The sequence below is a fragment of the Macrobrachium nipponense genome, chromosome 47, assembly GCF_015104395.2.
Source record: "Macrobrachium nipponense isolate FS-2020 chromosome 47, ASM1510439v2, whole genome shotgun sequence".
In the NCBI taxonomy this organism is placed as follows: domain Eukaryota; kingdom Metazoa; phylum Arthropoda; class Malacostraca; order Decapoda; family Palaemonidae; genus Macrobrachium; species Macrobrachium nipponense.
In genome coordinates, this window is record NC_087222.1 from 34,285,327 (window position 1) to 34,301,166 (window position 15,840).

General features: G+C 38.9%; 2 protein-coding genes across 2 annotated transcripts in view; both read left to right on the forward strand.

The window, feature by feature from the left end:
• LOC135204636 (histone-lysine N-methyltransferase SETDB1-like) overlaps positions 1–966 on the forward strand; it is a 65,953-nt gene extending 64,987 nt beyond the window's left edge. Inside the window, 2 exon segments of the mRNA XM_064234785.1 lie at positions 179–298; positions 300–966. Coding sequence (XP_064090855.1) covers positions 179–298; positions 300–389 — 210 coding nt within the window. The 3' untranslated portion in view covers positions 390–966.
• A 10,665-nt stretch (positions 967–11,631) lies between these two features.
• On the forward strand, positions 11,632–14,986 carry LOC135204637 (uncharacterized). The gene is given in 4 exon segments (XM_064234786.1): positions 11,632–11,941; positions 12,632–12,922; positions 13,715–14,199; positions 14,201–14,986. Coding segments are annotated over 4 exon segments (1,872 nt in total).
• The last annotated feature ends 854 nt before the right edge of the window (positions 14,987–15,840 follow it).

Below are 15,840 nucleotides of genomic sequence, written 5' to 3' on the forward strand. Positions count from 1 at the left end.
TTAAGGGAAATCGCAGAAAAAATAAAATGCTAACAAAAAACTTCTAAATGAAAGGTTCTATCTTTCATGTGCGCAATGGCTTAATTGAACATTTTGAAGTTTCTACTTATAAATGAATGTAGTACTTTATACTAATTTTCTTCCAGTCACAAATAACTTCTCATCCGTCTTTCCACAGCACTCGTGCGAACCAAACGTCTTTGTACAGAACGTGTTTGTGGACACTCATGACCTGCGATTCCCCTGGGTGTCCTTCTTTGCCATACGCAACATCAGAGCGGGATGCGAGCTGACGTGGGGACTATCAATTTAGAAGTGTGGACAGCGTCCCGGGAAAAGTCAAATATTGTTACTGTGGAGAGAAAAAGTGCAGGGGCAGATTGTTATAATTATTACTTTTTCTTAACGATATTTGTAATGATCTAGTTAGTATTATAATTTTAGCCACTTGATACAGTACATATAGAAAACATGGACTTCACTTTAATCCAGAAGCATAAAGATTTATTTTATATATATAAATATTTAAGCAGATTTTCTTTTGAACTGAGAGCATTGTGGTCCTTGTACTGTACCTGTATGTATAAATAGTATTTGACAGACGAGGAAGATCTCTGTGAAGCCGTAAGAACACTTACTGGAAAACAACTTTCTGTCACCAATTTTTTTTTGGTTGTTGAATAACTTTCGACATACTTACATTCATTTAGGTGGCTTTGATTTCTATTCTCCGATGATATTCCCTCCAAAATGTAATTTATAATCTAGTCGGATGCCATCATGATTGTATATAGAGCGTAAATAAGTGACAGATGACGTTACAATTTACATTCCGGAAGGTTTATTGTAAGTTAAGGAAAGGAAATCACTCATTTAATACTATTAAGCTTCTAGCCTAGAGTGCAAGTAGTATACAGTATTTGTAAATGTCAATTTTATAAGGAATAAAGTGTTTTGTAAGAATCACAGTACACAGTTCTTGTCCTAATTTGTAAGAATACCATAGAAATGACCTCACCTGCAAGGCACAATGGGCAGGACAGTACCGAAGAGGGTAGGCATAGCAAGTTCCAACCTTAGGGAAACATTACGTACTATCTCGATGTGCAAATTAGGGTCCCTCCGTTCTTCCCACTTGTACTTGTTTAAGAGCCAGCGATGACAGAGGCTAGCCTTGGGGCTGGATGACAAAACAAATACTAGTAGAAATAAATAAATGTAATTATAGTAATGAGCAAAATTGTTTAATGTGTAATTAGTGATAAATGAAGCAAATAAGGAAAGTGTTCCCGAGTTATATCTCCTATGAGGGAATTCTTTAAAGACAACAGTACTGAAGGATATAATTTGTTTATCGAGGCTACGATTACATTACCTAGCCCTGGACACAACTCGGAAACTACCAGTGGCAGGAGAGAGAATCCAATGAATTACGCAAAAAATATAAATTGAGATGAAAGAATGTATTTAGCTGCCTCCTAATATTGCAGAGTTTTCCCCCCATCATAAATTCATATTTCAAATTGAAGGCCATAAAAATAGTACTGGACTGGGAATGAATGGCTTTGACTTTGCCACACAACCTGTAAGGTGCAATGTTATTATTCATTCCCTTCGGGTACAACCATCGCCTTTTATAGTAGCAGCATCTTTGGTGCAAGTTTGAATGAACAAGGAATCTTTGTAACAAGAAGTACACATTACAAATAGCAGTTACTATTGCAACAAAAACTTTAAGCATTTAATGTGTCTTAGGATTAATTTATAACCATGTCTTATACAAACATTTATTCCTAGAGGAAAAGTAGAAGTCGGAGGCAATGCAAAGATGAACTTGAGAAAGGATACTGCAGTATGTCAATAAAGGCACACTACAAGTAATGGCTACCTTCTGAGCATGTATGCCAACAACATATGTTACTAATGCCCAAACTGTTAATAATGATAAATTCTGCATCGCTACAAAATCTAACACCATTATTGTTCATACTTGGATGCAAATTTACTTTCCTGAAAAAAATGAAGGTGATGGTTATGGGTAGAGGCAATGCCTTTACAACGGCGCCTCTTAATCTGAAGTTATTTTTAATTTTTGCGCTTTTTCATTCTTTTTTCTCTCGTTTTCCACATCATGTATAAGGTTTCTTTTCGTATTTCATTATGATCTGTAAATAGAAATTTTCCAACGATATAACTTTCATTCTCTTCATAAGGTTGCTGAAGTCCAATTGCTTTAATGCATTCCTCTCTGTAAGTAAAACAATGTAAAAGGAAATGAAATATATCTTCTTCTGTATTAACACAAAAAGGACAACAGGTGATCCCATTTTGGTGTCTTTTTGTTATATTTAAATGTAGTGAGTTGGTTTTGGCCTAAAGAGAAGTATTAAACCAAAGGTGTTGTCATAAATTTCTTCATCTTTTATTTCTCTTTTCCACATTTTATATATATTTATGGTCACTTTATTTTCCAAGTCTTCTTTCCTCTTCACTGTGTCCCAGATTCTGGTTTTGTCCTTTATTTTTGTTTTGGACATTCTTTCCAATTTTCTTAAATTGATTTTAATTTCATGCATGTACTTTTCCACTATTTTCCACCATTTTCTTTCCTTTTCTTGCATATCTATAATTATTTTCTACAGTAACTCTTTCCATCCATTTATAATATTATTTACGTAACTTAGCTTTCCCCTTAAAATTCTGCTTTTCATTGAAGATCCTCCTATCTCCCCCCCTTAATGGGGCTACTACTGTACTTCTACAAATCCTAATATTTTTCTATAAACCCCATTCTCTATTCTTTGCAATTTTTTTCTGCTAAATTAACTACATTGGTTCCATATAAGACTGATGGTAGAGCTATATTTTTCCAGAATGTTTTACCTATAAGTACTTTGTTACAGCTTTTCTCTATCAGGGAATAGGTTAGGTTGGCTAACTTCTGTGTTTTGTCCATCATTTCCTTTTTCTGTAGCTTGAACAGATTTCTAGTATTGTTTACCTTTAGTATTCCTAAATATGTTATATTCTCCCTCACTTTTATATCCTCAATCTCATCCGGTTTTTCCTTTATTTTGAAAATAATGATGCTGCTTTTCTCTTTATTTATTTCTAGCCCACATATACTTCCTATATCTATTAAAGTCTTTATATCTTTCCTTGCATCTTCTATATTTCCTGCTAATACTAACCCATCATCAGCGAAGAAAAGTGTCCCTATCTTTATTAATTCGTTTTTGAATCCTGTCCCTTCCTCCTCCATTTTCCTAATTATTAAATATGTCATCAGTTTGAAAAGTGAAGTAGACCCTGTGCACCCTTGCCTAATTCCACTGGTAATTTCAATTTCCTGTTCAACTCCCTCCCCTAGGTCTGTTAATGTGCTATCCCCTTCGTATATATTAGCTACTGCCTCAATGATTTTTGAATGTATTTTGAACTGTTTCAATGACTTTGACCATAACTTCTCTTTTTACCGAGTCAAAGGCTTTACTATAATCGATAGCTATTACTATAAAGGTTTTCTATTCCTATAGCTCTCTTCTACACTGTAGTGTAAGGATATTATCTTCAATCCTACTCCCTTGGCATTCGTGATCTTCTTCATGCAATCTGAGGTGTGTATCTATTTCGTCTTTTATCAGCATCATGAATACTTTGTATGTTATCTTTAATAAAGCTATTGGCCTTAAATCCTTAGCCTTGATTTCCTTTTCTTTTCTATCATTTTTGTTCTCGATTTCTTCCAAGATTCAGGCTCTTCTTTGATTTCTAGCTCCTTGTTGTAGCATCTAACTAATACTTCTATACAGGTTTTGCTCTTCATTAATGCTTGGTAAAGCTCTGGTTTGATTCCATCTGTGCCTGCAGCTTTTTTTGCTTTGTGCTTACTTAGGCAAGCTATGACCTTTTCCTCGGTTATCAGAGGTTCCTGCATTGGTATTATTTTCCTTTTGCATTCTATCAATAGGCCCATGTGTTCTCTTAGTACTTTTGGGAATCTATGGTCTCCAATTCTTATGAAATCATCTACTTCTGCCATTTCATTCTCATATTCCATCCTTTTCTCTTCATTCCAGATTTCCTTTATTTTATTTTGGTGTTTACTGTATATGGTTCTCCAATAATTCACTCGTTCGTCCTTTTTTTCAGCTTCCTTTTCATTATATAAATGTATAACTTCTTTTCTTGTTTTTTGCCTATTTCCTAACTTACCAGAGCTCTTTATTTTTGTTTCTTCTTATTTCTTGTGTTATTTTCTTTTCATATATACGGTAATTATCCCTTCTTTTATGAATAGGTGCACTTCTTTCTTCTTTTGCATCTATTTCTTCTCTAGACTTTCCTTTTCGACATCGTCTCTCTCATTTCTTTTCTTCCTATTCAGCTCTTTCCTTTCCTTAACACCTTTCCTTATTTCTTCATTGAACCAGGGTTGCTCTTCTACTTTTTCCTCTACTAGCATCTTCCTCCCAAATGTTCTCACTAACTTGTATTCTGCTACTTCTCTTATTGATAAGTCCATTTCTGAGATTCTGGCTATGTCTTTATTAAGATCTCTTCTAGTTTTTGAATGAAGTCATTTAGGCTACCTTCATCTGTTTTGAAGTATTTGACTTCCTCCCATTTACCCTTGTTGAGATTCCTGTTCTGTCCTTTGAATGTCAAGTTAATGGTAATTAGCTTATCGTCAGAGATATCAAATTCATTTTTGTCTTCATCAATTACCATCTCCTCAAAATTTGCATAGAACTTCTCATTGACTATAGCAAAATCTATTACACTTTTCATTTGCATCCTCTCCCATGTGTAGACTCCAGTGTATCTGTCTTCTCCGTTAAGTAGTATTAGCCTATGCTCATTCATCCATTCTAGCACTATTTCCCCGTTTCTGTGTATTCTGGTGGTCTAAGAAACCTACATGGCCATTAAAATCTCCTAATAATAATGATTTTTGGTCATTTATGTTTTTAATAATGTTTTCACATTCTAATTTTATTCCTTTATTTTTATCCTCCTCTGTATTTCCTACTGATAAGTATAATAACAAATTATGAATAATATTATTGTATATTTTACATTTTGCACACAATAAATCTTTGCTAATGGTCTCCACCATGTTTAACTCCGTGTTATCACTGTTTCTATATAGCATCATTAACCCTCCTTTTTTTGTCTTTCATTTCCCTCATTTTTTCTATTTTATTTATACCTTAACTTAATGCTAATTTGTCTAGTTTCGGATGAGTTTCGGTTAAACAAAATATCTTATTATCATTATCTATAACACTTTCTATTTCTACTAACTTCTGTCTAGTTAAAAATTGTATATTTATCATATAAATTTTAAACTGTATTTCAACTTTTTTTTTTATTTGGGCTTCTTGGTTAATGTATTATTTATATCTCCGTTTATTACATTTCTCCTGTTGCCCCCTCCAGGCTCTGAAAATTTACATTTCTGATCAGTTTACCATCCCTGTTCCCAACTTTGACTCTTGTCTTTGAGTTCCTGTCTCAATATCTTATCCTGCCCTCTTTCTCTGTAGGTTAGGTCTGGTGCTGTTTCTGTTGTATCCTACCTCTTGCTTCCCCTTGAGAATCTTGGCTTTCCCTATTACTGCCCATTTTTCCCTTTCACTTTTCATCTTAACTAAAATAGGTCTTGGCCTAGGTTCTCTGTCTCTTCCTGATCTTCTGTAGTATCACTGGGCGCCTGCATCCTTTCATTTCTTCCTAATCTACTTAATTTACCATTTCAATGTCTCTTAGCCCCAGTTCCTCATTGAACAGCTTGCTACAGGTTTCTGTGTCGTTTATAAGCCTAGTTTCGTTATTTCCTTCTAAACATTCCTTAATGTTGTAAATAACATGGTTATGTTTACTTTAATTTCATGATACCGATAACATCAACAGTTCTCTATGATATATGGCAGGCAGATAACAGAACTTTTTGGACGAAAAGTTGCAGTGGACTCCCATAATCTAAAAGCAAAGAAATTTTAACATTATTTTCATGTCTTAATGATGAAGTGTCTAAATTACACTGGGAAAGTGACCTTCTTACTCGTAGCTTCTTCCAGTTGATTCTCATCTCTTATCCAGAAACTTAAGGGCTTGACGGGAGAAATGTCTTGACTCCATAAAGGGAGTCGGGGACATCCAGACAAAATGTCATGGAGGAGTAATGACGGTACTTGCAGAACAAAGCACTTGCTGTCATATCTATAAAATGACAAACAAACACTTGTCGTGCACATGAGTGTAGAGTGTAAAGTCATACAGAGAGAGGCCATTGTAAGTACAGCACTGGTTGTGGACTTCTCAGTTGGAATCTTCATACTGTGTATTCTGTACACATTAAAAAGTAAGTTGAAAAGGTGAGAGATGTCTACTTGAGATTTAACAAGTACGAGATCTAGGTTCTCCCTGTCTGGCCTGCAGAAACAAGTTCTTTCTTTCACCAATTCTGGAAAGGAGCAACCCAGAGGGACAAGCAAAATAAAAATAAAAGAATGACGAACAAGGAACTGAAGGAACATTAAAAAAGAATTAGGACTCCGCTGAAAATACCAAAAAAAACTAATTGGTGACATGCAGAGAAAAATAGAGGGGACATAATTTAGTTACTAACTTGGTCTCAGCCTTGGCAAACACTTGTGTGGTATGTGTGTTTGATTACTCACGATATATTTTCCTTTGTTCTGCTATGTCCCATTGTCTATTGTAAGAGTATCCCAATAAAGCACGGTAAGATGACAGTCGCTGTATAAATACCCATCTTCGTAGCTTGGAGGAATCTGGACTTATATCGTCTTCCATCCATGCACTTATAAAAGAACTGTGCCACCTTAGCCTAAATGAACGTCATGGCAACCCATCCTGAAAGGAATTCAAATTATAGAAAACAAGAAAATACAATGAAATTCTTGCTGGATTGTTGAATAGAGTTGAGTTGAATATAGAATTTTGGCCAAAGGCCAAGCACCAGGGACCTATGAGGTCATCCAGCGCTGAAATGGAAACTGACAGTAAAAGGTTTGAAAGTGTAACGGGAGGAAAACCTCGCAGTTGCAATATGGATCAAGTGTTAGGAGAGGGTGGAAAGTAAGATGAAGAATGAGAATATGAAAGGAGGTACAGTAAAAGGAACGAAAGGGGTTGCAGCTATAGAGGCCGAAGGCATGCTGTAAAGAACCTTAAGTAATGAGGTCCACTGACGGCACTAAATCCGTAGGGGCATGCAGGATTGTCAAGCCAGAAATACACGGCATTTCTTGGCGAGTAAAGTCCTACATTGGATACTTTTAACATAACATCATGATAAATAAGTAAAATTCTGCCAGAAACTGCGCCTTCATTACTTAAAAATTGGCCCAACACACCCTCACACACACATACTTGCCTCTAGGTTTTTTTTTAATGGCTGGGAGGAACATAAGCGTTTGAGAACAAATATAAACAATGGACTGGTGCTATTCCAAAGGTGGTCTGGTCATTTCTGAGGACTCAGAATGTGACAGGCTTGTGAAAAGTGTGTGGGTATCATTCTAAGAGTAGGAGAGATGAGCCTTGTGGGTGAGAGCCACAGAAAAGAAGTAATCTAAGATATAGATGTAATCAGACATCATTAAAATAGCTACCCTTAAAATTGACAGAAAAAAAACAGTAAAAATATAAGGAAAAAACTTTAACAAACTGAACCTAATCTAACCTATAGACTATTAACCTCACCTCACCTAACCTGCTAAGGACCCCTCTTGTAAGGAAAACGCTTTTACTCTATTTTCATTGTATCCAATCATCAAATCGCGTTGTTCTTACTTCCATCCGATAGAGCGTTTCACGGCCTTTCCGCCGATGTATAACATATGCAATTCCATTAATTGTAGGCCTTAATATATTTAAATCTAAGAAAATGTAAGAAAACACTAATCTACTGTCTCAGAGTCATTTCTGTTCACGGTGCGAGTCTGTACTACTTATCAGTACCCAGCTATACCTGTCTTAATCTCTGGTCCTCACACTCTCTTCCCCAAGAGAACCACCCCATCCAAGAACTACCATAGTAGCAGATCGGATTATACCTTTTACAAATATAGGCAGTTTGCCCTCTTATTCTGACTTGGAATCTCATTCCCGAAATGTAATGAGTCTCTATCCTTCGAGAGGTATGTATGCTTCTATACTCGGTTTTTTTTTCTTCTGTCCACCCGCCTGTGGTGTTTGCGTATGGTAAGTTGGTAACACTGTGTCCCAGGCTTTAGATAGTTAAGGCGCTGTCACACTAGCGAAATTTCCGTTGACTTTTGAATTTGACGTCGACTTTTCATGTTTTGACGACGACTTTCTGGTGTCGTCGTCACGAATTTTGAAAACGGTACTGATCGAATTCAACCCATCGCTACCGTCGACTTTATTGTTTGTTTATATCTCGGAGAGCGCGCATTTCAAGTCATCAGATGCAGGATGAAGTTCTTGGTACAGTGAACAAGACTGCCAGAAACAGTTTATGGTCAAAGATATGGGGAGAGACGATGCTTATGGGACCAATTATCATGATAGTTTTATGAAAACGGGGTCTTAGATGAAAAAATTACCAAGAGAGCACCATGCGACTCAGGAAAACTTTCCTGAATTTGCTAATCTTTATACAGATAAGCATGCTATCATCGTGAATATCAGATTGTTATATAGCTAGGTCTGTTCGCAATTATTATTATTATTATTATTATTATTATTATTATTATTATTATTATTATTATTATTATTATTATTATTATTTTATTATTATTATTATTTTCGCATTAGCAAATATATAAACAAAAATCTTTAAAATGTTTGCAGTTTCTCTAGCTTAATTATAATAGTCTGACTGGTTGTGTAAACAAGGTTACGAACAGCCTATCTAGCTAGCCCTAGCTTGTTTTTTTTTTTTAAATAAAACTTTTCACGTCTTTTTAACCAGGACCGGACCCAAAGACTTTTTTTTTTAATTCTATGCAGTATCATTAAACACGTGCAAGCACGACCCACTATAACTGTTTTTTTTCATCTGTCCATCGGCCTGTGGTGTTTTCACATGGTAACACTGCTTCCCGGGCTTTAAATAGTTACGCTATGAGTAATTTTAGGTAATAAAAGGATATTTGGGTGTACATTTGCAACTGAAAAGTGTTTTAATAATTTAATGTATGCTAATACACCGTTAACATTTCGAAATAGGATATTGTTATTAGTTGTTGAATGTAAGCTGAATATGACATACTAAAGCCCCGCACGCAGTGTTACCATACACAAACACCACAGGCGGCTGGACAGATGGAAAAAAACCGAGTATAGTTGCTTTGTGTTATAAAGCATAGTTGTTTTGTCATTCCGGAAAGTAAGAGCTCAGATGGTTTGTTTACGTTTTGACGACGACAACCACGGTATGAAGAAGAACGTGTGTGACAACTAGAGTACGGAATGACGTCGACCTCTTTGGAAAGTCGACGACAAACTCAGAAAAAAGTCGACGGAAATTTTGCTAGTGTGACAGCGCCTTTACACTCAGCTCACATTCAACATTTATAATAATATCTTATTTCGCATATTAACGGTGTAATTTGCAAACAGTAAATTATTAAAACACTTTTCAGTTGCAAATATACACCCAGATATCCTTTTATTTACCTTAAACTTAGGGGGAAGAAGAAGATCTTGGACTTTGTCAACAAGCGCATTTGTATGCTCTGAAAACTTCTCGATTATTTAGGCGATACGAAGATCTACATCACCTAGAATTGACTGAAAGCTGTGATAGCACTTAGTGGTCAGTGCTATGACATTAGTGTGTTTACGAGTTTTTGAACTTAGACTTTATTTAGGATTAAAAATTCGTTCACTCGGCCATACCACTACTTTCAAATTTTTCCTAAACCGCGCATGCGCAGTACAGAGTATGTGACGTGGTTATCCCTGTCATGGCTATGTTACTGTACCATAGAAACAAAGAAATTTAGATACGGGCATTGTTAAAACACCAGTAGATAATGACTATGGAATTCTCGGGACCTGGTACTCTCGCTGATGTTTGAGGAGGACCTTGCTCTAAGTGATGATAATGTTGAAGAACATCTGCTTACGCAGGAACATTGGCCACGACTTGTCTCTACTAAATCTCATAAGTTGATCCCTGCTGGTGCAGCTCCTAGTCTCATGGACCATACCTATACCTCCAACAAACGATGTATGGAGCATGATTCAGATAGCAGTAATGAGCCATCATCCCCTGCTGCTAAAACTACAAAGTGTGATGCTTCCTCCTCTCAAAATAAGTTCTAAATAATTCCCTGCCTAGACCTGCTTTTCAGATTATACCTACCATGGCTACAAAAAAAAACTGTTCTCCTGCCTTTGCTCCACGTGCTGAATACATAAAGCTCTTATTTAGAGAGAATCCGGGGGTTAATGTGAAGCTTCGCTGGCTATCGGAGGTTACCAAGATGTTCAGCCTCGATCGGGGAATTGGCTGAAGTTAAAATGTCTGCGGTCACTTCTCGATTTGTATACATTTCGAGGCATCGCCTGGATATCATAAACAGGGTCAAGGGTGGTGGAGGTTCTGTCACTTATGTTAGATGTCAGGATGATGTAAACAGACCCGTAAGTTCCCTACATATCTCATCACTCGATATCCTGTGGATTGTAGACCCTTCATTAGCTAAGGAACTGGAAGGGGTGCACACTGTACGTCGTGTTCCTACAGGATGGGAAGTCCATCAATCGTATTGATCATTACTTGGAGCCACCCAGATCCACCCCCGCCTTTTGTGAACTTCTCCTTCCTCCCTTGTCTACCATCATGTGAACTACGCAGAATGCCAGACGAAAAGCCGTGGTGCTTCAAATGCTGGGGGTATCGGTCACATCTCACGATACTGTGCTGCCCCTGAAAAGTGTGCATTTTGTGCTGCTGAGCATGACAGTCGGACCTGCCCTCATCGGCCCCCTGTACCACCCACAGTGGTTGACAGTTCTTCGGCATCAACATCAAGCTCATTACCTCTACCTACACCCAAGGACTGCCTCGCATTGGAAATGCCCGAGATGTAATGAGCCTGGAGTCAATGTGTGGTCATGGCCTGTACCAGGCGTTCAGGACTCTGCATCGAACCAGCTTATTGCACAACAGCTTCCAGTGCCATCAATCATACCACTGTTACTGCCTCCTCACAAGTGACTACACTTCGTAATGCTGTAGATGTCCTCAAGTCTCGGTGTGACTCCCTTACATCACGTTTTGAAGCCATTGAAATCTCGTTTAGAGAGCATGGGACACTCGCATCGACAGTCTCGTAACTCCTTTGACAATCTAACTTCTAAATTAAATTTGCTACTAATGATAACACACTACAATCTCTTGTTGAAGCGTCAGCAGGTTGTTATCACATCAGTTACTACACTCACTGAGAAACTTGACTCACTTTGTGCTACACGTCTTGAGAGTGTTACTAATCCCCATACAGGACCATTGCCACGTGATACACCACCAATTCATACCGGTGTTACCACTGCCTCTTTATCTAGTCGCCGTTCTTCCAAGGGACATGTTCGATAACCAAGTAAAGCTTAATATCATCTCATGGAATGCCTGTGGTATTACAAACTGGAGCAAAACTTTCTGCACTTAAGGGAATTGTACATAGTCACCACCCAGATGTTATTCTAATTCAGGAAGCTTTTGTTGGTAATGCTCAGCCAAGGGAAGAAGCTCCCTCGCTCACTGGCTATGTGTCCTACGTCCATTTAGTAAGACATGGCCTCATCACCTATATACGCACTTCAATTCAGCATAGACCTCTCCCAAACTCTGAGGATGAAGATACAACATTTCAATTATTTGAGATTACTGTTGGCGGAGGCACCATACGACTGTGCAATGTATATGCAGCACCAGGTAGAATAAATACAAACCAAGCTTGCCAGCCCCAACCCTTCGTGGTATGGTTTACATGGGAGATTTAATAATGCCCGTCATCCAGACTTGGGAGATCTTGCTGGCACTGTGACCGCAATGGGAATCTACTTCTAGGATACATTCGTCGAAATCAACTGACCGTTGGGGGGACACTGGTGGATCTACGCATGCACGAGGTGGCGTACTTTGGATCACATCTTGACCTGTGGACTCGTACCTTCCCGAGTCAATTGTGTAACGGTTCCTACGCTCTTCTCTGATCACATTGGTCTCAGCATCCAATATTCCCTTCCCGCTACACCCTACTCCAATACACAATCGCACTTGCATCACAATTCCGCCTAAGTACCAGCCTACGTACATTATATATGACTAACCTTCGACCCACATTTGACCTCCACTGTCCGGAGAAACTTTACTCCTTACTTGTTAGTACCACACATGCTTTCCACACACAATATATCAGAAAGCCTCATATCAGGCATCGTGTTGGTGCTATGACACTGGATAATCGAATTTCTCAGGCAGAAAAGAAGGCGATGGATGATTGGCCTTGCCTTTATGAGACAACCAAGTCCTGAGACTCTGCACCAGTATCAACTATCGAGAGATGATCTAGTTGCTCTACAGCAATGTGTACAAACAGATTCCTGGCACAAATTTAACCAGACAGTATCAACCATCAAACAAGCATCGGTTCCATGTGGCACCTCATCAACAGGATTGTGAAGAAGAAACTCCCAAGTGTCCTCCACCACAGCCCTGCTCAGTATGCACAGGACCTTATTGATGAGTGGTCAGCACAGTCACGAACCATCAACCTTCCAGCTCATATACAAGACTCTCTCTTCTCACATAAAAACCATCGTGCCTTACGTCTCAGTTCCGCCTTACTAAGCAGTGATGAAGAGGATGATGTACCCATAACTAAGGGAGAGCTACGACGTGCCTTAGCAAGGAGTAAGAAGTCAGCTCCTGGTGATGATGGCATCACCTATGCAGTCCTTTGCACACTCATAAAAATACCTGGCAACCCTCTCCTCCGCTCTACAACTCGTCTCTCCCAAACCCAGTGTTGTAGCCTTCATTGATTTGAAAAGTGCATTTGATGTTGCAAATAGAGACATTATTTTAGACCAGCTTATTGATTTTGGAATCAAGGAAACCTTTGAGGTGGATACGGGGATATCTTCGAAATAGATCTCTCCGTGTGCTGTTTAAGGGAGCATTGAGCACTGCAAAGGAACTTGAACTTGGTACTCCACAAGGGGGGGTACTTAGTCCGTTTTATTTAATATCCTCCTACATCGCCTTCTCCTTCTTCACTTCCTAATACTGATAACACAACCATCACTTGCTACGCAGACGATATTTGCATTCATTCAACCTCCCCGGCCCGGATCACTTGCAACGCTTCCTTTCTTCCCTTCTATGAATCAGCATCCTCCTGTGGTCTTATCATCTCCCAGGAAAAAGTAGAATCTTCTCCCCAAGGCCAGCAAGGAATTTACCAGAATTTACTGTGGGTAACAATGTTGTACCTTTATGCACACAGTATATTTATTTGGGAGCGCCAGTGCGAATTACACCATCCATTCCAGCAAGACAGAGAGTACATCCCATTGTTCAAGATCTGCTCTGGCCACGGTTACAGCGACGCCATGACTCCTCTCAAGTGGACTTACTAAGTATTCTGCAGGAGTATCTATCCCAGTTGCCAGAAACATATATATTGCTTTCATCCTTGATCAGTGATAGATTATCTTTCCCCTGCACTATGGCAACTCTCCAGATCAACTCTACAGCCGCTTGAAAAATTCCAGAAACAAGCAATGAGATTCATTCTAGGTTGTCACGCATCCACTAGAATTGTAAACATGCAACACGAACTCCGTCTCCCTCCACTCGTTGAGCGAATATACTCCAATGTCACCTACTTCAGTATCAAATGCCTGTATTACCCTCACCTGTCTCCTCACTATTCAAACATCATCAGAACTTCTCTGGATCTAGATGCACCTCGTCCACAACTACGCCAGGGGGGACGTACACTAGTTAGTACTGTCTGTTCAAGCATTCGGGGGCTTGACATCAACATCGTGGCAGAGAATGTGGATCATGGCCTTGCACCCTGGCAGACTCCTGTGCCAGCAATCTCTTACACTCCAGTCTCTAAGACTGACTTGCCTCAACTTCAACAACAACGTGCATTGGAGACCATCGACAGACTATCCTCCATCCCTCAGTGTAGCCCATCACCTCTACACAGACGGCTCCCTACAGCAGGATGGCAGTGCTGGATGTGCTGTTTTCTCCCCCACTTTGGAACCCCCGCCAGGGGGCTGGATAGGCCGTCGCCTCCCAGAGTCATCAAGCTCCACGTATTGTGAACTACATGGACTTCTAGATGCAGTTATTTTAATCACACGGACCAGAAACAATGGCTTGATCATCTGCGACTCGCAACCAGCACTCCAAGCCCTTTCATCACATAAGCCAGCATACCAGCCCCTGTTACACAAAATACATAGGCAACTAGACATGGCCAACATGAGCTCACTGGTAGTGCACTTCCTATGGATTCCCTCTCACGTGGGTCTTCTGGCTAACAACACCGTTGACCATCTCGCAAAGGCTGCCTGTCAGCTGGATCCTCCAGATGCTGATGCTCCCAGTCCATCTCTCTTGTGCTGCAGAAAAATGGTGCGCCAAGCTGCTCGCTCACCTACTCATCATCGTAGTAATGCCGAGAGAGCCACCAGTGTATCAATACAGCATTATGATCACTTCTTTCCTCACCAACACAAGTATCGCCGCAGAGGACTCATGGTTCGTCAAAATAACGTTGTTTGTGCGCGTCTTCGGCTGGGTTGGCGACCAGTTTGGCAGGTGGCTGAGCAAGATGAAGTTCCTCACTTCTCCTCCTGTAGGTTATTTGTGACGCACCCAACGCCAACACCCTGGAACACTATTGCCTGGAATGTCCACTTGTTAGTGACATATTACCCCAAAGACTCACAGTAGTTGATATATGTAAAAAATTATTGACAGATAATAATTTGCTCGATGAGATCCTCATGCGCCATCCTCACTTTGGTGGATACTGAATAAATCAGCTGTTATGTAATACTGATTAAAGATAGGTACAACCTACCTACGAAATCAAACTAAATTTAATTTGTATTCCATATGAATTCATTTGTATAACCTTTGATATATAGAAATGAGCAATATTATTTTAATATGTACTAAATATCTGTCTATACTTTATTTTGTATTCCTTTGTGTAACCCTCATTATGTGCTGTAGATGTAAACAATACTGTTTTGATATGTACTTAAATGTCTGTATATACTTTATTTTTTTACTATTTTTTTTCTTTAGGCATAACTTAATTACAATGTAGATGTAAACAATATTACTGTATTACCATGTACTCAAATGTCTGACGCCAATGGGCGCAATAAATTGATTAAAAAAAAAAAAAAAAACCTTAAACTTACACAGCGTAACTATTTAAAGCATGGGATGCAGTGTTACCATGCGAAAACACCACAGGCGGATAAACAGATGAAAATAATAGAGTATAGTGGGATGCAGCAAACAGCAAAAATCTGGAACGATGAAAGAGGAATAATTGAATAACATCTCCAGAGTGTGTCACTTGCATTGATTTGTAATACAAGAAGACATATATCTTAGGATAGATTGGGTGAGGTTTCTGCTGAAGTTATTCATCTGGAATTCTTCAGTATTTGATATACACAGAGACCCATTACATTTCGGGAATGAGATTCCAAGTCAGAATAAGGGAGAACTACCTACATTTGTGAAAGGTATAATTCGATCTGCTACTATGGTAGTTCTTGGATGGGGTG